The sequence below is a fragment of the Bos indicus x Bos taurus genome, chromosome 16, assembly GCF_003369695.1.
Source record: "Bos indicus x Bos taurus breed Angus x Brahman F1 hybrid chromosome 16, Bos_hybrid_MaternalHap_v2.0, whole genome shotgun sequence".
NCBI classification, from domain to species: Eukaryota; Metazoa; Chordata; class Mammalia; order Artiodactyla; family Bovidae; genus Bos; species Bos indicus x Bos taurus.
Window position 1 is genome coordinate 75,354,092 of NC_040091.1, and position 25,836 is coordinate 75,379,927.

Here is a 25,836-nt window from a genome sequence, read left to right on the forward strand (position 1 = left end):
TTTTTCATACAACACTGACTCCAGTGGGAAGACATGCTTCAAAGAAATGAACTCCTGTCCATGGAGTTGACTGAGCTACCATCTGCCCACAGAGGCTGAATTATGGTGCCAGATGCAGACAGCAGCTGGCAAGGCCAGGCGTGTCCTGTGACACAGCTTGTTCCTTTTATAAACCTGCAGTGGCCTCTCCTGTGGCCAGAGTGTACAGTTCTGGGAGTGAGGGGCACCGGTGAGAATGGCCCTCACTGTCACAGGGGACAGCCCATCCATGAGGTTTTCTGCACTTTAGACTTCTTGGGGAAAAACAGCAGGTGGCTGCTTCAAGCATAATAACTGTCATTAATGATTGAAAATATATTAATTCAGTTAAGTTGCTCAGTCGTGTCCAACTCTGCGGCCCCATGAATCGCAGCATGCCAGGCCTCCCTGTTCATCACCATCTCCCAGAGTTCACTCAAACTCACGTCCATCAAGTCCATGATGCCATCCAGCCATCTCATCCTCTGTCGTCCCCTTCTCCTCCTGCCCCCAATTCTCCCAGCATCAGAGTCTTTTCCAATGAGTCAACTCTTCGCATGAGGTGGCCAAAGTACTGGAGTTTCAGCTTTAGCATCATTCCTTCCAAAGAACACCCAGGGCTGATCTCCTTTAGAATGGACTGGTTGGATCTCCTTGCAGTCCAAGGGACTCTCAAGAGTCTTCTCCAACACCACAGTTCAAAACCATCAATTTTTCGGTGCTCAGCTTTCTTCACAGTCCAACTCTCCTATCCATACATGACCACTGGAAAAACCATAGCCTTGACTAGACGGACCTTTGTTGGCAAAGTAATGTCTCTGCTTTTGAATATGCTATCTAGGTTGGTCATAACTTTTCTTCCAAGGAGTAAGCGTCTTTTAATTTCATGGCTGCAGTCACCATCTGCAGTGATTTTGGAGCCCCAAAAAAGTCTGACACTGTTTCCACTGTTTTCCCATCTTGCCATGAAGTGATGGGACCAGATGCCATGATCTTAGTTTTCTGAATGTTGAGCTTTAAGCCAACTTTTTCACTCTCCTCTTTAGCCACTTCAATTTAGTTCAGTTGCTCAGTCATGCCCGACTCTTTGTGACCCCCTGGACTGCAGCACACCAGGCGTCCCTGTCTATCACCAACTCCCAGAGTTTACAAACTCACGTCCATTGAGTCAGTGATGCCATCCAAACATCTCATCCTCTGTCGTCCCCTTCTCCTCTTGCCTTCAATCTTTCCCAGCATCAGGGTCTTTTCCAATGAGTCAGTTCTTCGCATCAGGTGGCCAAAGTATTGGGAGTTTCAGCTTCAGCATCAGTCCTTCCAATGAATATTCAGGACTGATTTCCTTTAGGATGGACTGGTTGGATTAAAAACCATTAAATATTAATGATTTATACATTTAACATAAAATATTTGAAATTATATCTAGCTTATGAAAAGTGAATAATATTTTAATACCTGTGCTCCAAGAGTTTGGTTTTCTATGTGTTCACTGTCTTTTCATTCAATTTTTCAGGAGGCAGGCAGAGCACTGTGCATTGTCATGCTGTGAAAATGTGTTCAATAAAACCTAGAATGCTTTATTAGGACCAAAGAACTTTATTTAAATATCAAAACAAGACAAAGAACTAGTTCAGCATACAACACACTTCCTAGTCTTCACAGAGAACTGAATTTTTCTATAAAGACATTGATATTCAGGAAACACAAGACAGTCAAAATATCTAGAAAACTCACAAGATACTTTACACACAGTTGACAAAATTATAAATCTTGGTATTTTAGATTTTTCTTTGTAGTTGCTTTTAAAAGTTCTAATGATTAAAAACAAAATTTAAGATTGGAGTCTGAAAACAGGTTCAAAGGCATTTCCACTTTAATGTACATCATAAATCTCATAATCCAAGTGCCCACCTCTGTGCTCATTTTTGGCAGCCTCAGTCATCAGCTGTAATACAGTTTTATCCACAGGGATAAGAAAAGTCCGACTGTTACAAGGAATAAAAATTGTGTAATCATAAAGCAGGAATACCAAGCAACAGGGTGAAATAACAATAAGTGTGCACACTCTTCATTCAAGAAATGTTTTAGAATCTCTAGCAGTAATATGAGCACCAAAATTACTTCTTTATCTAAGAAGTTAGGGGGGGAAAGCAGAATAAAAAGACATATCCATTTTGTATAACCTCTATTCTCTGAATATAATTCTTATTTTCTCTTTATACGAATAGCTATAGAGGCTCAATTTAAACTATTTAGGGATTTTTCAACAGTCACAGACTCAAGATGAGTGCACAGCAAATTGAAAGATGAAGAGTAAATACAGGAAAGATACTCTCTCCACCAGCCCTTCCCCTCATTCTTCACATGACCTACTGCTGCTACTTCTGCCTTCTTAAGGCCACTGCCAAAGAGGAAGCGCAGAAAGTATGCCACTAGTCCAGAATAAAAGTACCTTGAAGTAGAAACAATTTTTGAAGAAACAGGGAATAGTCCCCCCTCCCCAAAAACCACTACAGACTTTAGAGGAATGTGCAAAAGGGGAGGACCTAAAAAGAACTGTCTGTGGTTCCTAGAAATTACTACAAAATTATTGTCACATTATCCATTATTCAGCCTAATAGTAAGTGACATTTACCATAACACTATTACAGGTTTTAGAAATGTGACTTGACTCTTATTAAAAAATACATTTTGAGTCATTTAAAATTTGGCACTGAATCTTAGAATGATCCAAATACGACTTCAAAAGTCCTAATTTTTCCTGAGTTCATCAACTCAAGTTGTCAGTTGGTTGGGATGTTGCTTTTTAGAGACTCATCTCAAACCATCACCTTTGGCTCAGTTTTAGGCAAACTGAGCGAAGAAGCTGCTTTTTAGAGCAGGGTGGTTTGGTAACGGATTATTCAGAAGAAAAGGTGGGAGATGGGAGGAGATGGAGAGGCAGACACACTGCTCATTTTATTTGTCAGATTCCTCTAGTGAGTATCTAGAGACAGGCCCAGGAGTGGCTTTGCAGTAACTAGAAAGGCCACAATAGTAAAGATTAAAAAAAAATTCATACTAGTACTTGATGCCAGTTTCCCTACAAAAATATAAAGCAACCTAAAAAAAAAAAAAAGACTGTTGCCTGACCAGCAGGCAACACAAACATAAGACCCATAACAATAACAAAACAACCACAATCATTTATTAACCAGCACAACCTAGCCAGCAGAGTCAACTCTAAGCTACTACAAACTGCTGCCTCAATCTGAAAAGGCACAAAGCATTCAATCCAGAGATGACTGGGCATGGTCAAAAGCACACTGTCGCAGAGCTGATGCTCCACATCTGACTTCCCACCCATGATACAGCAGAATGACCTGTGAGAAGAGAATGCAAACTTACATACACACACACCAGTTAACGGTGTTTTTAATTCATTTGTTAATGACAGAGTGAAAGCAATGAATGATTTTTGAATACCTACTAGCCCTTAACTAATAGCTTATAGTCACTCACTCTGCCAAGATGTTTTGACAATTTTAAGGTTGACAGAAAAGTATTAGTGTACCTACTTCATGATGTACCATCACTTTAAAGGAAGTCACTTAATAAAGCACCAGTTTAAAACCCTATTTTTGCTACTCTTCTTCAATAAATGACTAAGTTACTTAAAAGTATGCAAAGATCACCACCTTCATAGCTAGTGAAATCTTGCTGGCATGAAGAACAAACCCTAATCTTAAATGGTATTTTAGGCTGCAAAAAAATAGGTGGGGTTTGTTACAAAAAAATCTTCAGTTTGTCCTAAAAAAATTCTAAGGCAAAATTATTTTAATAGTGTAGTGTAAAAAATCAGCTTATTATTATTTAGCAATTAATAGTGTCCACTTAAAAGATAACATTCAATTAATTAAACTGAGGAAAACAGAGTATTCTTACTTGTAATTGGCTTGTCAGTATGACTACTCCCGGAGTATTTTCTTCTGTTCTTATTTCTAATACATATAAACACAAACACTTATTCTTAGTATTCAAACTAATGATTTTTTTTAGAAAATCCATAATCCTAGGACTTCAACTGTGCTTCTTTGGACAAATATTTATTCAAACAACAAAGAATTTAAATTCTTTTAAACTATTTTAAAACCTACTAAAAATCTTTGGCGTATTTACGTAAAAATGGATTAGGTTAACAAATTTCTACATTTGATAAATTATTCAATTTACATAATAAGTGCTAACAGCTATCAGCTACAAAATTAATTTAAAACAATAAATTATGCTCATAAAATAAAAAATTCTGAATGAGGCTGACCTTAGTTGCAAGATTCAAAATTTTAAGTATAGTTACAGAATTCATGGATTTTAGAGTTAATGGAGCATTTGCCCCAAATACTCAAAATCAAATGTGACAAACACTTAACTGAAAAGAGCAGGCCTCATTTCATATTTTTTGTGCCAACTTCAAAAACTTATATATACATTCAGTTTGCCCAAATCCATGAGGTTTTCACAATTTTAAGACTTCTTATATTCTAATTTGGAGATTAGAGGCAGAAGATTTGTTTGCCCGCTGAGACTATTTCTTCATAAGAATTATACTACCTACCTCCCATACTATTTTTAAGATTACATGAGAAAATGCAGTGCCTGGCACCTGGAAAGCATTCATTAATGCTCTATTTCTTCCCCTATTAGTAGCTCTGCCACTTACTAACGATGTAGGCTTAACCTCAGACTCTTCATCTCTAACATGGGAATACAGCATGCCATTTCTACTTCAGAGCTGGCTATGAGGTTTAAATGAGTTAACCGTCAAAGCATTTTATAAAACAGTAAACTACTTTTCAAGTTTAAGTTATCTACAATAATAAGTAAATATAATTATGTTTCACTTTATATAAGAGATGTATTCAAGAAAAGTTCTATACTGTAAACCAATTCCTACAATCAAATTATATATTTAAAGCATTAGGAGATTATTATTAAAAGAACCCTAAAGTCAATACCTTCAAAAAGCAAAGTATTCTTTTGAATGTGAAAATGCAACACCCTCTTTTTCTGCTACCAAACATATAATATACCACACACATATACATATATACTATTTGCCTTTGTCTAAGTCCAGACTTTTCTACATTGTTTTATATTCAAGGCAGGGTACATTTTTAAAAGTGATTTCTTTTCATCATAGTAAGTCTTTTAGTTAAAAGTCTTTATGATAAAAATCATAAAGAGATGTTTTTAAAAGTCAGTTTGAAAGACAAATTAATAGTACCTTATATAGTCAAGTTCTATCATGTTAAGTACCCCAGACACAACATTTCCACACAAAAGTAAGAATGCTTTAAAAAGAATATTGATACATTGCTTGTATCTATCAGTTATAGGAGAATTATAACCAAACTTCAACAAATGAGGCAAAACTCAGGTTGGCTTTACTAGTTATATGAGCTACTTTGGTTAACTGCCCCAATTCTCAACTTTTTTTTTTTTTCCCCACTAGTGTGGTAAATATTCCTGCAAAGTACCTTCATTTCTTAAGTGCTTCAGCAAACATGTTTCCACATTATTAAGTGGTTAAAATTTTTTGCTAAACTTCATTATTTTATTTGTGATTTTTCTTTTTCACAAGGGCTGGGCCAGACTTTACAGTTTACACAAAAAAAGTGCTTAAAGCAATTAGGAGTGTAAACAAAACTGAAATAGAAAACTCTTAAAATTGCTATTTTCCAGTAGTTTACATAAGGACATGCTAATAATAAATCAACCCTGCCTAGTCTCTAATCCTTCGAGCAGCTCCACTAGGAAACATCCTAGTTTAAGTTTAAATTGACTTCAGAGTATGGAAAGTGCACATCTTTAAGGTATTTCACAATTTTGGCTGACTTTTTGTTTTCCTCATTTAATTTTAATCAGTGAGGTTTTGCTCCAACTGCTATTTCCTTTTACCAAGTCCTCAACTTTTGTATCATACAAACATAAAAATTAAGGATAATCACAGACATTAGGGTTATGTGTAAAGTAAAAATAAAGATCTAGGTTACATGTGTATCTGTATACAAGGAATGGTTTGCTCTAATTAAAGTAAATGAACATTTAGTTCAGTTAGACATGAATTTTATAATTTGTTGGCCCCTGTTCTAATAATTAAACACAAATCTCTAGGTTCTATTTCCCAGAGTTACAGCTGGCCAAGGTAAATGAGACCAAAAGTGGCTTGTTAACTGAATTTTAATTAGTCAGATGATGATATATGCTGATATACTGTTAATGTTTCTGAAATAAATGACAAAATACAAACAGTTAATTTACCTTAAAAAAATCTAGTTAAAACTGCCATATTTTGCTTTTAACACATTTTCAACTTGTATAATTTAATGCCTACATCTGTATTTCCATTTCTTATTCATAATAATTGAAGCACAGGCAAAAACCAATCATTTGGATAATTATTTCAGTTCTACATTTCATTTAACAAGCTAATCCTACATTAGTCAGCTTTCTGGTCTTGAGTCTGTCAAAAGACCAAAGAAGAGTGATACACTGAAATTACGGCCAGATGGAAAAACAACACAGATCGATCCCAAGACTTTCTTATAAATTCAAATTCCTAATTTCATTTTTTTTTAAATCTGGAAGAAATAATCATGAAACTTAAGTCAGGATAAGGAACAGTTGCAATTATCAGTACACTCTGACATTCTTTCTTAAAGGGTACATGTTCCTTAACACTTGTTTGGAAGATGGGGAAAGGAGAAAAGAGGAATGAGACTAAAGGAGAATAAAAACTTCCACCGATGTTTAAAAACAAATACCCCCATAATGTCAACAGCTGATAGTTTTGAAAAGTTAAGAGAGTTAAAAATTAGCACTAAATAATCTTTTAAAAAAAAAATCACAAAATGTCTATTTCAAATATTATATACCTCAAAATGGGTCCAAATATTCAAATATGTTCAGTAAACAGAGATACATATTTTTTTGATTGGAAAAGCATCTGAGGACTTGAGAAACTATACAGAAAATGAAAAAATAGCAGCCCCACTAATTTAAAAGCCGTCAGCGCTAGGCTACCATTGTGCATAGCCACTGAAGAAGTCTGTGGAATGTTTAGATTTGCTCATGAATGATGCTCACTATTAGATATGTTTTGTACAGCAGTGGAGTTATCAAGGCCCAATAACGTTCCAAGGTAAGACTGTTCTCTAGGATCGAGCATCTGTTCGGGTCGGACTGGGTGAACTATATTTGCAGGCTGAGGAGTAAGCGTGTATTTCTCCAGAAAAGCTAGGTCAGCGGCTCGAGGGTAATCCGTGGCCGGCGGCTGTGGCGACAAGATCTCGTGAGCGGGGGGCGGGAGGGTGGTGGTGTGGCGCACCAGGTCACCCTGCGTGTCAGGCATCTGCACCGGGACCAGCGTCACGGGGACACACACTTCGGCAGACATGTTCTGTAGCATGGTCTTGGCTTCCGACTGGTAGACTTTGGGCTGCTCCATGTATTGTTTTGTTTCTGTTTGAAAGATTTTATCGTCAGATGAGTACTCTACCGGCAAGGACACGAGTTTTTCCTCAGAAGCACTGAGAGGGTCATCGGGAGACTTTATGCCGTGAACGTGGTCAATGTGGTATTTCAGCTTGTCCTTCCGTTTAAATGTCGCATTACAGTGCTGACAGTTGAAAGGCCGGGCATCAGAATGAATGACCAGGTGTTTTGTTAAAGTTTTCTTAATTCTAAAAGATTGATTGCAAATTTGACACTTGTATGGTTTTTCACCTGTTTGAACATAAATGAAATTAACCGTAAAATACATTCAGTTAAGACAATAATATTAATTAAGCAGTAAATTTTCCATGTGAATACTTACAAGAACTTAATAAAAGCAATTAATATATGCTATCATAAAGTGGAGGCAGTATAGTAACTGGTAAAGAAAAAAAGAGAATGAACTCAAACATCAGAAAGATCTGGGTTTGAATTCTAGCTGTACCACTTACCAGGCAAACCTGGAGCAAACCCCCCAACTTCTAAGCACAATTTCCTCACCTGTTAATAGTACCTGCCTCACAGACTGGTGAAAGGACTGAATGAGAAAAGTAAATAGTAGTGCTCAGCATTATCCTGGCACATGGTGAGTACCTTATAAACTCACGCTATTGTTACTACGGCTTGCTCTCACTATAGCCCCTAAAGAAGCTGTAAAACTAGAACATTTGATTTCTTCCTATCAAGAAGGATTAAAAACTAAAACAGCAACTCTGACTAACCTGGGGCTTTGGACTGGAATAAGAAGTAGTAATACTGGTGTCTATAGCCTGAGATTAAAATAAGGAGAGTTGATCAGGATCAAGAATAAGGAAGCCAGTTTTTGGCTGTGCCTGAGTCAGGTTCTCACACTGTAGTTTTTGTTTCTTCCTATTAATGGTATAAATTCTTAAAGTAGCCAGGGTGGTTGGTTAATCCCCGAAAGGACTGATTTTGTTACCTTACATGGAGAGAGGGACTTTGAAGATATGATTAAGCTTAAAGACCCTGAAGTGGGGAGATTAACCAGGTAGACCCAAAATCACATAGATTTTTAAAAGCAGTGATAACTGAAGATGAAGGGGTAGGACAGCTGTGACAAGAGGACTCAAACCCACACTGTTGGTTCTGAAAACGGAAGGAGGAGGCTAGGACTCAAGAAATGCGGCAGCCTCTGGAACCCGAGAAGATCTCAGCTTACGACTAGCTACAAAACTAGAACCTCAGTCCTACTCCTGAAAGTCAATAAATAATCCAACCGAGTGGGAACAGACTCTTCCCTAGCAACTCCAGAAAGAAATGGAGCCCTACTAACATTGACATTTTTAGCTTGGGCCATTCTTCTCACCTTATAAAGCTGTCACATCATAAGCTTGTACTGGAAGCCACTTACATGAGAGAGATACATAAGACAAAGTGGACAGTCTAATATACATATAACCGGAGTCCCAGAAAGAAAACAGAGTATAGGTCAGAAGCAGAACTGGAAAGAAAAAATGGCTGACAATCTTACTAAATGAAAGGCATCAAGTCATAGATGCAATAAGTTCTATATATCTAAAAAAATATTAATACAAAAGAGGAAAAAAAAAAGCATATCTGGGCACACTATAAAAAACTATCAAAAATAAAAGAAAAATCTTAGCAGGCAATTAAAAAGAAATACCTTTTAAATGACCAACAATAAGACTGACAGTATATTTTTCACCAAAAACTGAAGAAGGTCAAAGAGGAAAAAATGACATCTAAAATACTGAAAGAAAAATAACCACTAACATAAATTCTATAGTCAGCCAAATGTCCTCTATAAAGTAAAATAAAAACATTTTCAGACAATCAAAACCTAAGAGAATTTGGTGCCAGCAGATATGCACAAAAGGGAATTCTTCATGCAGAAAGAATATGATTCCAGGTCAAAGAATGGTAATGCAGGAAGGAGTGAAGAGTAAAAATGAATAATACAAGTTATTTAAAGCAAAATAACAAAATAATAAGGTCTTATGTCACTTAAAGTATATGTAAAATTAAAACACACACAATGCATAAAGGGTGACAGACGAGGTGTCGTAAGGTCTCTGAATTGTCTGAAAAGGGATGATGAGCTAACGTGAGATAGAGTCTCATCATTTAAGAAAACACATTGTGATCTACAGGGTGACTGCTAAAAGAAAACTGAAAGAATATGCAATTAACAAGTAAACCAAGGGGAAAATGGGTAATAAAAAGACTTCACAATTACAAGGAAGTGAAGACAAGGGAAAAAAGCATTAAGTAACAGATGGGACAAACAGCACAATGACAGTTTTGGTAAATAATATTTTCTTGGAATGTGGTCACGTTCTTTTTATTTATACCTTGTCTATGGCTGCTTTCATGTTACCACAGAGAGTTGAGTGCTTGTGGTCTGGACTGCTGGGGCCACAAAACCTTTAATGTTTACTATCTGCTAGGCTGCTGCTAGGTCGCTTCAGTCGTGTCCGACTCTGTGCGACCCCATAGACGGCAGCCCACCAGGCTCCCCCGTCCCTGGGATTCTCCAGGCAAGAACACTGGAGTGGGTTGCCGTTTCCTTCTTCAATGCATGAAAGTGAAAAGTCAAAGTGAAGTCGCTCAGTCGTGTCCGACTCTTGGCGACCCCATGGACTGCAGCCTACCAAGCTCCTCCATCCATGGGATTTTCCAGGCAAGAGTACTGGAGTGGCTTGCCATTGCCTTCTCCAATGTTTACTCTGCAGTCCTCTACCAAAAAAGTAGTTGACCTCTGCTTCAAATGATCCCTCTATCTCATTTTGTAACTGCCATTAAGTGTTGTCTTAATCTGTAAGAGAGCTCATTTCCCCAGTTTTCCATGGACAGAGGGACTTGTCCCTAATTCTAACTAACTGTGACATATCCAGAGATGAGAATTCCAAAATCACTGGTTATCAATTAATTACTACAAATCAATGTTTAAAAAAAACTTAATGCAGTTATAAAGACAGCCCTTAATAACTTTCTCCTCTAGGTAATTCCTATAGTTTTACAGTTCTGAAATCATCAATGGTTTCAAATTAACTTTTAACTATCTCCTTCAAATCATGAGTTTATTCTTAACTAGCATTGAGAATAGTATTAATACAGTTTCCTCATTTCTTACTCCTATTTATGTAACTCCCAAATTAGGACTTTTTCATTTTCAGGGAGATGCGTTTTTATGTTTAACACAGTTACTGTACCAGTAACAAATTCCTTTTTCTATTTTAATTTTTAAAAAATATTTGGCAGTGCCAAGTCTTAGCTGCAGCATGGGGGCTCCTAGTTGTGGCATGCAGGACCCAGTTTGCTGACCAGGGATTGAACCCAGGCCCCCTGCACTGGGACCACTTAACCACCAGACCACCAGAGAAGTCCCAGTAATAGATTTTTTACTGTAATTTTATGCTATTGAAATTGCCCAAATTCAGTTATTTCCAATTCTCATTAAATATGAGAAATATAAAATAAATTAATTTCCCTTCCAGAACGGCAGCTTGACAAATTCCAAACTAAATATAAAGCAAACAGCCATAAATGTATTAATAGCTTTCTTTCTTAAAAAGAAGGAAAAGAAAGATAGCACTATGTCGTGTCCAACTCTTCCGATCCCATGAACTGTAGCCCACTAGGCTCCTCTGTCCATGGGATTCTCCAGGCAAGAATACTAGAGTGGGTTGCCATTTCCTTCTCCAGGGAATCTTCCCGACCCAGGAATAGAACCCAGGTCTCCCATATTGCAGGCAGATGCTGTACAGACTACGTGGGAAGCCCAAAAAGAAGGAAAGAAAGCTTTAAAAATTATTAATTTACATGAGAAGTAAAACAAGAACTATGACAACATATAGGAAAAAAATCCAACAATCTATGTTTCAAAATATGGTAGAATTGCCAAAGGAAAAAAAGGAAAGATTTAGAAAATGATAAGTCCTAGAAAGGGCTTCCCTGATAGCTCAGTTGGTAAAGAATCCACCTGCATTGCAAGAGACCCCAGTTCGATTTCTGGGTCAGGAAGATCTCCTGGAGAAGGGAAAGGCTACCCACTCCAGTATTCTGGCCTGGAGAATTCCATGGACTGTATAGTTCATGGGGCTGCAAAGAGTTGGACACAACTGAATGACTTTCACTTTCAAGTCCTAGAAAGCAGCTGAAGTGAATCATTCTACTATAACTACCTATACATCACAACTGAATATGTAAAAAGGAAAACCATACAATGGTTGACTTGATAAGCAACAGCAAGGTCGTATCTGAATTACTCTTTTAAAAGATAAGGAAATAAAATGTCTTCATAGAGCCATGCTCTATGATATATATGATATAGATATAGAGGAACCATAAACAACCAGGAAAGGAGAAAATGAGAACTGAAAGTTAAATAAATTCTCTATGGAAAAAAATTTCCCCAAATTCTACAAAATGATATTCAAAAGTATTAAAGCTTACATAATATGGAACAGAATGATCACACTAATGTCCATTCATGACACCAATTTTAATAAGTAAAAATTTTACTGGCAGGAAAAAAACCAATTTCACCAAGAACAACAAAGTATAAACATCCATTTATCACTTCTGAATAATTAGACTATATACATATATATATAATATATAAACAAATATATAAATATATATATAAAATACCCATCAGGTTTTACCTGAATGTGTCCGAAAATGCATTTCCAGACTTGATTTGCCTTTAAAAATTTTCTTACAAACATCACATTGATGAAAGGTTGCTTTATATCTAAGAAAATAAAAATATTTGAGTGTTTTAATAGTGAAAATAAGTTATAACTTCATACATAACTGTCTCATTATTAAAGCAGAGAATAAAATGAACATGGAGATACTTTTTAAACATCAGCCTTAACCCTGGTTTTTCCTCCTCCATTTATACTCAACAAATAAATCTATAAAAAGATGTCTTTAGATTTTCAACTTTAAACTACTTTATTTTAAGCTTTAAATCATCAGAATTTTATATATTATTTTCTACTTAAAAATGAGAAGGAAAAATTATAGGGACCAAAAAAAAACCAATGAGATGGGTAAGTGGGGGCTGACCACAAAAGTGCACCGTGGAGTGATCACAAGGCTCCACTTGAGACCCACTCCTAGCAGCCCTTGCAGAACGTGTAAGGGACCAATTCTGGTTCCATGATTATCTAGGTCAGCATTACACTAAGTTTCCCGATATCTTAGACCATTTGATCCAAATACCTACTCCAAGAACATGAATTCTTAGAACATCTCATACTCACACAATCCAAGTTATTAAGCCTGGATATCTAAATTGTATTAAAAAGTTGATATTCAAAGACAGTACATACCTCCTTCCATTAAAGTACCATTTATCAGTGTCATTAAAGGGATCTAAATTCTGACAACATTTTCCAATAATTGTTGTCATATTAAGTACAAAATGTAGGCAGTATGTTCATTTATATTTAGCTCTCCAAGAGCTACCGCAACCAAATATAAATGAAATCCCCAAAGAAGGCCACAATTTTATATTAGTCACTCACTTCAATGTCTACCATCTCCCAGTGTTTGAATCAACTGGAAACAAGTATGAAAAATTATGCTACATTCAATTCCTTTACATCTGCAGAGAAGCTAGATAAGCTGGAGAAAAGGTCACCGATTAACCCATCCTCAATTAAATAAAATAAACTATGAGACAACTTTTCTCCAACCTAGCTTTATCCAAGGTGATGATGATGAGAAACTTTGCCTGAAACTTACTTTTGCCACACCTTCTCTCCAAGGTGTACACTTTTATAATGAACAGTGAGATGATCCCTACGGCCAAAGCATTTTCCACATTCTTCACACTGATGAGCCTTCTCACCTTAAAGATCCAAATATTTTTGTTATAATATGCATGTCAATCTTTTTTATCCCCAGAAACAAATTATCCAGCAGTTAACACACCATGGTAGAAAACAGATACCAGAAAAGTAAAGCCACCCTTTATCCGGGCTCTTTGCCTTATATTAATACTCAAATTTATGTTTCTTCAGGGACTCTGTACTTATTTTTAGGAATGTGAATCCTCCTCCCCAGTTGGAGAAGGAATCGGTAGCCTTTTGCTGCAGACTTCAAATCTTGACTTTCAGTGTAACAGGGTGAGATAATGAAAGGACTTCACAACTCAGGATTTTTTTTTTTTTTTTAAAGGAATATATAAGTCTGGATATCAAACACCTCAAATGAATATACAATGAATCAAGATGAGGCTGTCTTATTGTTTATAAAAAAGGACCTGAACATTTTCAGATCTTTACACTTTACTTTTAAAGATTTTTCATCTGTGGGGATTTCTTACATTTGCAATGAGCCAAAATACAAATATAAAGGAAAGTTCTAGAAGAGTTCAATTTGTCACCTCTATTCTCATATTCAGTTACAAAGGCTTGCTCTTTAAAAATCAGTCTCATTACCCGTGTGCAATTAAACCATGTGACTTCTAGAATCAGAAATTTACAATTCTCCTCCTGAAAATGGAAATGCACAATGCCAAAGTCATCAGAACTTTAGCACTATTAACAGTGGTGATAACAACTGCAGCCTGCCTCACGGGGATCATTAAAGAAATTGTTACATCTGCTGCACACTGTCCATTTAAATTATGGTTAAAATAATAATAATAATCACCTGTTCTACTGGGCTCAGAGAGAGATGGCTCTTTCCCATCATTGTGCTCATAAAGGTGGCTCTCTTAGCACTTCCTGAACATCAATCTGAGAGGAAAATATGAAAGAAATCCCCAGAGTATAAAAATTATAAATACAGAATAAAGATCTGAAATTGATCAGGATTATTAAGGTGCTCTTCCAAAGATACGGTTTCAAAAATTCACTGGTACATAAACTTTAACACCCCAATTACAATGATCCTCTTGAGGGATCTAAGTTTTGCTAGCTTCTTTCAAATCCAATTAAAATGAGAAATATAATCTTGACTTCTTGATTCAAAAAAGTGCCAATGGTAATAACTTCACATATCCACATTATATACAAAATGCAAATTTTGAGAATCTGATTGAAACAAATTTTAAAAGTCAGTTTGTGATCATAAAGGGTAACCAAATGATTAAAATTACAGAGACCAAAAAAACATGTCACAAAATTATGTCTCTTTTTAAAAGAAATGCTTAAAAAAGCTTAAAAAGATGCTTTTTAAAAAAGCTTTTATAATCAGCATTGTTTACAAAGAGGTGACCAAATATACCAAGCTATTTAAATTACAGCCAGCACAGCCATGGTGTGGTTTTTCAGGTGCTCTGGAAAATCGTTACAAAGTGCGCCTCACCTGAATGTATCTTCTTGTGCTTCGTAAGGTGATCATGACGAATGAACGTTTTCCCACATTCATCACACTCATATCTTTTATCATCATGATGTACTCGTAAGTGAAGTCTACAAAGAAAAAAAAATAAATGAAGCCCACTGACACCAGTGACAAGGAAAGAGAAAAACTCGATTAAACTTTCAATAATGCGAACTGGGCTGCTACTCAACCACGCTCACCCATCATTATTTGCTCCATTTCTGACTTCTAGGGGCCTTCCCGCTTCACACCTGACTCCAGGGTCCCACTCAGCTGTTTTTGGGCAGCACTTCGACATCTGCACAGACTCCACTACCTCTGGATGACATTCCTTCCTGACATGAGGCTCCTAACCTGCTTCTGGGAACCTACCGGACGTCTAGGGGTGTCAGCCGGTGTTGCAGGACTGAATGGGACAGAATCAGAATCGACAAACGAGGTAAGTGCACAAGCGACAGATGTGTGATGAGAGCAAATCACTGAGAATCAGTCCTGTTCTGGACAACTGACACCGCTTACACACTGGCAACTGAGAACTTAGCAAAGCCAATAAGGAATCAGCTTTCTGACAGTCACACTTCACTCCTTTCCTTCACACCAACCAAATAAAGTGTGGCTCATTTTACAATCACCTAGAAACAGATTATAAAAGGCTATCATAAATAACAGATTATGAGAATTAATTTAACTTGAGTTATTTTTATCCCCACAATATTCCATCTGTATACATCCTAGTGAAATAAACAGCCTTTCCATTCAAGTTGTCAAAACAGGTGTTGATTCTGCTATGACTAAAATCAGTAAAATCAGCATTCTGTTTAAACTTAAAAACAGGAAATAACAGTGTAGAAACTAAAATCCTGAGAACACTGATAAGATTTAAAATTGTATACATATTTCACAATAAGTAGTCATCTATTATATATTCATTTAAAAACAACTTTTCATAAATTGCAATGGTAGTCAGCATTCAGCTGTAAAAATAATCACTTAAGTTACAACTTATTTTCAGAAAACTTTCTAAAATTGACAATCCTCGAGTTTTCAATTTTGTCATATTTTTGTAACAAAAACATTCTTTGACAATTAGGACTGAAAAAATACACCAACTTTAGAACACCAGAGTTTTCATGAATTTTGATTCAAAGAAAAGTAATGAAATATTTAAATAAAAACGACTTGGTAAAGCATTACTCTTAGTGATATTAACATATTTTATACTACAGAATGAAGAAAATATTAAAAGGCATAAAGAAGAGGCAAAAGTCTATAAACTTTTCTGCACAGCTTTGCTTTATCACAAATGTTAAGACATGTTTTAATTCATCAAACAACTAACACAATGTTAAGAAAAGAGAGTATAAAATGGAGGTAGAATTTTATCTTTCTTACTATAGGGGAAAATGGCCTGACCTACCTGTATGAGCTTCCATGACGAAAACTTTGTCCACAGATACTACAGAGATGAGGCTTTTCTCCACTATGGATTCTCAAATGTTCTTTCAAAGTAGTTCTGTATTAAAAAAAAAAAAAGTATACACACATATATATATAGCTACAGATTTTTTAATGCCAACCTAATACAGAAACACAAATTTAATACATAAACACAGATTTCTAGAAAGCTTACTAGAAAGTTGTTCAAGCTAACATAATGTCAACTGTTCCCCTTCTCCTACAACATTTCTGCTTCCTATTGGATTAGTTGTACCAGTATGTTTATTATGTCTCTTTTCTTTAAAAAAGCAAATAATTTAGCTCTGGCCTCCTTTGCTAGTGGTTTGCTAGGACTCGAAAAGGTCAGTTTTCATTCCAATCCCAAAGAAAGGCAATGCCAAAGAATGCTCATACTACCGCACAATTGCACTCATCTCACACGCTAGTAAAGTAACGCTCAACATTCTCCAAGCCAGGCTTCAGCAATATGTGAACCATGAACTTCCTGATGTTCAAGCTGGTTTTAGAAAAGGCAGAGGAACCAAAGATCAAATTGCCAACATCCGCTGGATCATGGAAAAAGCAACAGAGTTCCAGAAAACATCTATTTCTGTTTTATTGACTATGCCAAAGTCTTTGACTGTGTGGATCACAATAAACTGTGGAAAATTCTTCAAGAGATGGGAATACCAGACCACTTGATCTGCCTCTTGAGAAACCTATATGCAGGTCAGGAAGCAACAGTTACAACTGGACATGGAACAACAGACTGGTTCCAAATAGGAAAAGGAGTACATCAAGGCTGTATATTGTCACCCTGCTTATTTAACTTATATGCAGAGTACATCATGAGAAACGCTGGGCTGGAGGAAGCACAAACTGGAATCAAGATTGCCGGGAGAAATGTCAGTAACCTCAGATATGCAGATGACACCACCCTTATGGCAGAAAGTGAAGAAGAACTAAAGAGCCTCTTGATGAAAGTAAAAGAGGAGAGTGAAAAAGCTGGCTTAAAGCTCAATATTCAGAAAACTAAGATCAAGGCATCTGGTCCCATCACTTCATGGCAAATGGGGAAACAGTGGAAACAGTGGCTGACTTTATTTTTCTGGGCTCCAAAATCACTGTAATGGTGATTGCAGCCATGAAATTAAAAGACGCTTACTCCTTGGAAGGAAAGTTATGACCAACCTAGATAGCATATTAAAAAGCAGAGACATTACTTTAATAACAAAGGTCCGTCTAGTCAAAGCTATGGTTTTTCCAGTGGTCATGTATGGATGGAGAGCTGGACTATAAAGAAAGCTGAGCGCTGAACAAAGAATTGATGCTTTTGAACTGTGGTGTTGGAGAAGACTCTTGAGAGTCCCTTGGACTGCAAGGAGATCCAACCAGTCCATTCTAAAGGAAATCAGTCCTGGGTGTTCTTTGGAAGGACTGATGTTGAAGCTGAAACTCCAATACTTTGGCCACCTGATGCGAAGAGCTGACTCATTTGAAAAGACCCTGATGCTGGCAAAGATTGAGGGCAGGAGGAGAAAGGGATGACAGAGCATGAGATGGCTGGATGGCATCACCGACTCGATATGGGTGGACTTTGGGAGTTGGTGATGGACAGAGAGGCCTGGCGTGCTGCAGTTCATGGGGTCACAAAGAGTTGGACACAACTGAGCGACTGAACTGAACTGAAACTTCCAAGACATACAAATGAAAAATACTCAATTGTCAGTACTGAATTTTAGTGACAAATCAGTAAAACTGATGTAAATTTTAGTGGATAGAGTTTAATAATATATAAGAAATCCAGTTTATCAGTACTATTCCCTTCCAATATGTGCTCACAACTTATTAAAGTAATGTTTTAAGCCAAAGAAAACTTCACAGATACTTGCAATTTCCAGATGGCAATGGTAAACAGGGAAACCATGTAAAGGATATTAATTGTTGCTAGTCCTAAATCCTCCAGCCCTACCGACCGTGGATGGATCACTAACCACTGTGGCATCTCCTACAGTTCTAATATTCGGAGATTTCCCACATACATAAAATAAAGGCTGAGGAAGGGCAGACAAAGTTATTTTGAGGGGAAAGAAAGGAAAGCACAGTATATCTGACCATGCGGGCTTCTGACTGTCACCACCACCTGGTTTTATTTCGGCCCCACATCCAGCGGGCATGAAGGTGAATGTGAACTAAAGGCAGATCTCCACCAGTAGGGGGTCTCCTCTTCCAGGCCCACACCACCAGGAAAACTATTCCCAGACCCTAACAAGTGAAAAGATGGAAAGGTTGTTTTCCTTTTCAGTCTGTTTGATTTTTACTTTTACAGAAAGACCTTTAAGGGAAACAATAATTTATAATGTATAAGATATCATTTATATTTTGCTAATCGGGTAAATACAAGTTTCATATAAATATAGCATACTGATTTTTCTGCCGCTGTACCCATTTATTCTTTTAGCAAAGTGTCACTTCAATTGTTTTAAAATAATGAACTTCCACATACTAAGCGCAGAACTACATACTTCTACATATAAGAGTATATGTGTATGACTAGTATGTGTACTAGTATGCACATACTGTTTAAAGAAGAGTGCTATGTGCGGGATGAGACGGAGAACGCTCCCGTCACACTTTCCCATGGTATCCTGGGTCCCCTCCGCTCGTCCCTCTCTCAGAAACACCCATTTAGGTAAGTGCTCCCTTTCTTTGTCTTACTGCCGTGTAGCACACATCATAGGCAGTGCACTGCATTGTACCGTAACTGGGGCTCACTGCTGTGTGTCCGACTGTATGACTCCACGCAGCTATCTGCCACTGCGGGGGGTGGCTGTCCAGCAGCAGGCCTGGCAGGCGACAGAGAACCCAACGCTCTAACTTCACTTGCAGAGCAGTCCTTACTCCCCCTGCCCTTCACCCTGGTTCCAGAGGCATCTGGGCCCGCCAGTTCCTGCACCTTCTGTGGACTCTGCAAGGAGACAAGGCTCTCTATTTCTCCATTACCGCTCTGGGATCTGTCCTCCTCAGACCTGCTAGGTCAGTTCCCACCGATACTGCTTTTGAGCTTCCAAACCTGGGCTGCTCTTGTGGCTTTCCTGTCTTGCTGTCTTTGCAGCTTATGTCTTCAAAATGAATGAATGAACAAACAACCTTTAATGAATATTTAGTGGGGTTTCAGAAAGAAACAAAATGATGTCTCTGTTAAGCTCACCATCTAAATTTGAAAATCCTGACTTCGTATCACCTTCTATAACATTTATGTAATTTCTTTTATACTTAAGTTTCAAATTAAAGCATGATTCAAGTATCTTATTTTACCTTAAATCTTATAAAATATATTCATTGATTATTTCTACATAACAGTATCAGGATTTTTCTGGGTATTTAGATAATTCCTCACCTTTCTCGTACTGATTTTCCACAGATAAAGCAAGTCCATTTTCTCTTTCCACCATGAGTACACTCTATATGGCGTTTCAAATTTCCAGTGTCATTAAACTGGCGACCACATATATCACATGGGAAAGGACCTACAAAGGAAGAATTAGTGTGCATGTAAAGTTTATGAACAGATACTAGGTTAAATTTAATACATGTTATAAATTCATACCTCCCACTACTAGTGCATATCTCGTAACACAACCAATTATCTATTTATAGTTATCTCCTTCCTTCTGGGACCGTTTAGTCCCAGAAGACAGGGTACATCTCTAGATCTCCAGAGCTGAGCATGGCACCAGGCATCTGGTATAATAAATGCTGAATAAACCAATGGGTTTACAAACTGAAATGGCCAACTCCTAGCTTGAAATCAGACTGGATCAAAGTAAAAAATGCTACCTACCAAAGTTCGGGGGGAAAAGAGGTAATAAGAAACTTTCAAAGGATAAACAGAGGACTTAAGAGAGCTCATGGTTTGGAAATATACTGTTGCTCCTTATAACCAAAAAAATGTAATGATATTGTCTAGACTGAAAACACTGTGGCACATTTCTGTTGTTTTACAAAAACTAAACACAAATTTCTTACAGTAATATTGACCTTTAACTGCATTCAAAATGTCACCATGGTTTTACCAAATGACTGGAGAGAAGACAGAATTCTACTGAAGGGCAAACCAAAAGGTAGACCAAGGATGTGCGAAAAAGAAGTATGGTGTACTTGCTATGCCCTGCCCACTGAACACCACCCTGAAGAATCTGCAGTTCCAACCAACTCCAGATAGAAAATCAGATCAGATCAGATTAGTCGCTCAGTCGTGTCCAACTCTTTGCGATCCCATGAATCGCAGCACGCCAGGCCTCCCTGTCCATCACCAACTCCCAGAGTTCACTGAGACTCACGTCCATCAAGTCAGTGATGCCATCTAGCCATCTCATCCTCTGTCGTCCCCTTCTCCTCCTGCCCCCAATCCCTCCCAGCATCAGAGTCTTTTCCAATGAGTCAACTCTTCACATGAGGTGGCCAAAGTACTGGAGTTTCAGCTTCAATATCAGCCCTTCCAATGAACACCCAGGACTGATCTCCTTTAGGATGGACTGGTTGGATCTCCTTGCAGTCCAAGGGACTCTCAAGAGTCTTCTCCAACACCACAGTTCAAAAGCATCAATTCTTCGGCGCTCAGCCTTCTTCACAGTCCAACTCTCACATCCATACACGACCACAGGAAAAACCATAGCCTTGACTAGACGGACCTTTGTTGGCAAAGTAATGTCTCTGCTTTTGAATATGTTGTCTAGGTTGGTCATAACTTTCCTTCCAAGGAGTAAGCGTCTTTTAATTTCATGGCTGCAGTCACCATCTGCAGTGATTTTGGAGCCCAAAAAAATAAAGTCTGACACTGTTTCCACTGTTTCCCCATCTATTTCCCATGAAGTGATAGAAAATATTTGAAGACAATTCCATAAAGTTCCAAAGAGCAAAACTTGAGTTTGCCAGGCCCTGGCAACCATTTACATAGCATCTATGTTGTATTTTGTTGTTGTTTACATGCTAAGTCATGTCTGACTCTTTCATGACCCCAAGAACTGTAGCCTGCCAGGCTCCTCTAACCATGGGATTTCCCCAGGCAAGAATACCAGCGTGGGTTGCCATTTCCTTCTCCAAGGTATATTCCTGATCCAGGGATCGAACCTGGGTATCCTGCTTGGCAGGCAGATTCTTTACCACTGAGCTACCAGGGAAACCCACATTGTATTTACAACTATTTGAATAGCATTTACATTGTACTAGGTATTATTTAACTAATCAAAAGATGATTTAAAGTATGCAGGAGGATTTGCACATTATATGCAAACATTACCCCATTTTATAGGAGAGACTTGGGCATCCTCAGATTTGGGTGTCTGGGGAAGTCTTGGAACCAACCCCCACGGATACTGAGGGGCAACTGTATTCCTCACTGTGTACACAGAGCCTTGAGAATATCCGAAGACAGCTGTTCTGTCTCCCTTTCCTAAACAGAATATTTCAAGGTCCTTCAAAAGTTTTTCAGATGACATGATCTTAAGGCCCTATGTTGCCATAATTACCCACCTCTGGAATATGTGTCAATATGCATCCTGAATATGGTATCCATAAATGAATGCAATGTTCCAGATCAATTTAAAATCAGTGAGATGACGACCTTCCTAATTCTGAACAATACGTTTTCATTAATGTCGTTTAAAACTACCATTGCTTTTGTCAGTCATATGACATTACTGATTCAGACAGTATCTAAAAGGCCTCTGCTGTTAATAAGCCCATCTGAAAACTGAGGCCTTTGGATTCTATACCATTTTACAGCTCTGCAACTCCTAATGACTGGAAGTCAGATTGTTCCCATATGTATAACTTTGTATTTATTCATAATTAATTTTAAGTTAATTTGTTTTAACTTTTTTGACAGACTTTTTTTTTACATTTTTATTTTCTGCTACCACTCCCGCTGCGAGCTTTATGTCATGCTGCATATTGATAAAACATGAAGTATATTATCTTTTATCCAAGTTGTCAATAAAAACAGTGAATAGGACAGGGAAAAGGCTACTTGGATGATGATAATTCATTACTGGGATTAAGCTGTCATAAATGCACCTATCTGGAACACAAGTCTCCACTGTGCCCACTAGCAGGAGGCAGAAAACTCAGCAAATACAGCCCTGCGTTCCAAGTGTACCAAGTTTACTGCACTTTCTGAAAAATGAGGTTTTTCTAAAACAAACAAACAAAAATGCCTAGCCCAGGCACTCACAAACCTATCCGACAATCAACTGTAAATAATGCAGTTCCGACCACGACCACAAGCGCCACCAAAAACAAAACACACCCAGCGTTTACTCGTCTCCAAGAGCCCTGCCCCCTCACACGAGCTCCTCTCCTAAGCGGTCCCACAGCAGCAGTCTCCCCAGCATGACGTGCTCACCAACAGTGGCTGTGATGCTCCTAGAAAAGTAATCTGCTTACCCAGATGGAACTTTTCTTGATGTTTCAACCGTGCAAATCGTGATTTGAAATGTTCTTCACAATAGGTGCACTTAAAAGGTTTGTCTTGAGAATGGAGAATCATATGTTCCTCCAAGTGTGGTCTTCGAGTAAAAGATTTCTTACAAATCTAAAGGAAAACGCACATACAATGTGAGGGAACATGAATCTAAAATAAAAATATAAAGCTTTGATGAGAAATAAACATATAAATTCAAGCAGTCAGGAATTTCTCCCAAAAGAAAAAACTTACCAAAAGTATAATCAACTGATTGTACAGAAAAAAAAAAAGAACGCCTTGAGAAATTATGTGCACTGTGCTCAGTCACTCAGTCCTGTCACGACTCTGCAGCCCCATGGACTGCAGCCTGCCAGGCTCCTCTGTCCATGGGGTTCTCCAGGAAAGAATACTGGAGTGGGTTGCCGTGCCCTTCTCCAGGGGATCTTCCCAATCCAGGGTTTGAATGAACCCAGGTCTCCACATTGCAGGCAAATCACTTACCGACTGAGCCACCAGGGAAGCCCCGGAGGAATTATAGTAAGAAATTACTTCAACATCTTACATTTCTAATAGGCTAATTCCTCAGATTATACAGTAATCTTAATCCTGGTCAACATTTCTAAATCCATTAAATGTATATTTGAAAATTAATTATATGTCATACCAGCCATATATTTGATTAGGAATTGGAATAAAAAAACCTCAGAAAAATTACTTGAAAGTTTATCTCTTAAAAGTGGTCAGAAAGAAGAATAGACACAACTTTTAAAAAAATCCAGTAGACCAGGACATGGAAGCAACCTAGATGTCCATCAGCAGATGAATGGATAAGAAAGCTGTGGTACATATACACAATGGAGTATTACTCAGCCATTAAAAAGAATACATTTGAATCAGTTCTAATGAGGTGGATGAAACTGGAGCCTATTATACAGAGTGAAGTAAGCCAGAAGGAAAAACATAAATACAGTATACTAACGCATATATATGGAATTTAGAAAGATGGTAACAATAACCCGGTGTACGAGACAGCAAAAGAGACACTGATGTATAGAACAGTCTTATGGACTCTGTGGGAGAGGGAGAGGGTGGGAAGATTTGGGAGAATGACATTGAAACATGTAAAATATCATGTAAGAAACGAGATGCCAGTCCAGGTTCGATGCACGATACTGGATGCTTGGGGCTAGTGCACTGGGATGACCCAGAGGGATGGTATGGGAAGGGAGGAGGGTTCAGGATGGGGAACACATCCTGTGGCAGATTCATTTTGATATTTGGCAAAACTAATACAATTATGTAAAGTTTAAAAATAAAATAAAATTAAATTAAAAAAAAATAAAAATAAAATAAAACTTAAAAAAAAAAAAATCCAGTAGACATCAAATTTAGAAAGTGGGGTGGGGGGGTGGGGGGGCAGGCTGCTGTAATAACAATGTACTATCCACCAGGTGTAACAACATGGCATGTACTATATACCAGGCACAAAGCTAAGTGATTCATGGATTACTTTACTTAATTCTCACAACAAACCTAGGAGGTAGATACAATTATTATCATTTTACACGTGAGGATGATAAAACTTAGTAAGGTAAGGAAACCATCTTATAATAAGATCCAAATAATTAACTTCAATTCCTAGAAGCTGAGATCAGAGAAATGGTGAGAATGCGGTCATAAACTGAGGCTTTGGAGTAAAGGACAAAATGACAGCTGGTGACTCATTTAAACAGTATTTACCTAAATAATGAAAAACTATGTTAGGGGGTGAAAAGTGAAAGTCAAAGAGGAGAGTGAAAAAGTTGGCTTAAAGCTCAACATTCAGAAAATGAAGACCATGGCATCTGGTCCCATCACTTCATGGCAAATAGATGGGGAAACAGTGGAAACAGTGTCAGACTTTATTTTTCTGGGCTCTAAAATCACTGCAGATGGTGACTGCAGCCATGAAATTAAAAGACGCTTACTCCTTGGAAGGAAAGTTATGACCAACCTAGATAGCATATTAAAAAGCAGAGACATTACTTTGCCAACAAAGGTCCGTCTAGTCAAGGCTATGGTTTTTCCTGCGGTCATGTATGGATGTGAGAGTTGGACTGTGAAGAAAGCTGAGCGCCGAAGAATTGATGCTTTTAAACTGTGGTGTTGGAGAAGACTCTTGAGAGTCCCTTGGACTGCAAGGAGATCCAACCAGTCCATTCTGAAGGAGATAAGCCCTGGGTGTTCATTGGAAGGACTGATGCTGAAGCTGAAACTCCAGTACTTTGGCCACCTCGTGTGAAGAGCTGACTCATTGGAAAACACTCTGACGTTGGGAGGGATTGGGGGCAGGAGAAGGGGACGACAGAGGATGAGATGGCTGGATGGCATCACTGAATTGATGGACATGAGTCTGAGTGAATTCCGGGAGTTGGTGATGGACAGGGAGGCCTGGCGTGCTGCGGTTCATGGGGTCGCAAAGAGTCGGACACGACTGAGCAACTGAACTAAACTGACTGACTTTAGAGGGTATAGAAGAATAAAAAATACCTAAAAATTCATTGCTTCTCCTATCATTGTAAAATAGAGACTGATTCCACTCCCCTTAAATCTTCCCTGGCTGGAGTGGCTTGTGTGACCAACAGAACATGCTAGAAGTGGTGCTGTGAGACTTCCAAGGTGAGGCTGTAAAAAGCCTGGTACTGCTCACCTTGGCTTCCTAGAACACTCGTTCCCTCCTGGGGCCCAGGTGCCATGCTGGAAGGAAGCTCAAGCAGCTCCAGGAAGCAACCCTGGCCAACGGCCTGGCAGAGCTCCCAGCTGCAGACCAATACCAGCTTCCAGCCAGGTGAGTGAGGCACTTTGGGAGCAGCTCCAAACCAGACCAGACCGGATCAGACCAGACAGACCACCTACCAGCTGAAAACAACTGAGTGACTTCAGCTGGCGCCACGTGGGACAGAAGAATTACCTAGCAAACTCCTGCCCCATTGCTATTACTGACCCCCAAAGTGATAAAATGAAAGTGAAACAGTAATTTAAGGCCACTAAGTTTTCAGGGGCTTCCCTGGTGGCTC

The 25,836-nt window shown here is 38.1% G+C and overlaps 1 protein-coding gene across 2 annotated transcripts in view; it reads right to left on the minus strand.

Annotated features, from left to right (window-relative positions):
• Positions 1–1,594: 1,594 nt before the first annotated feature.
• Positions 1,595–25,836, minus strand: part of ZBTB41 (zinc finger and BTB domain containing 41) — a 39,438-nt gene continuing 15,196 nt past the window's right edge. For both annotated transcript variants that reach the window (XM_027565771.1, XM_027565770.1), the window contains exons 5-11: positions 22,762–22,909; positions 19,715–19,844; positions 16,295–16,390; positions 14,860–14,966; positions 13,291–13,396; positions 12,201–12,289; positions 1,595–7,782 (exon numbers count right to left, since the gene is read on the minus strand). In XM_027565771.1, coding sequence (XP_027421572.1) covers positions 7,127–7,782; positions 12,201–12,289; positions 13,291–13,396; positions 14,860–14,966; positions 16,295–16,390; positions 19,715–19,844; positions 22,762–22,909 — 1,332 coding nt within the window. In that variant the 3' untranslated portion in view covers positions 1,595–7,126. The remainder of the gene's footprint in view (positions 7,783–12,200; positions 12,290–13,290; positions 13,397–14,859; positions 14,967–16,294; positions 16,391–19,714; positions 19,845–22,761; positions 22,910–25,836) is intronic.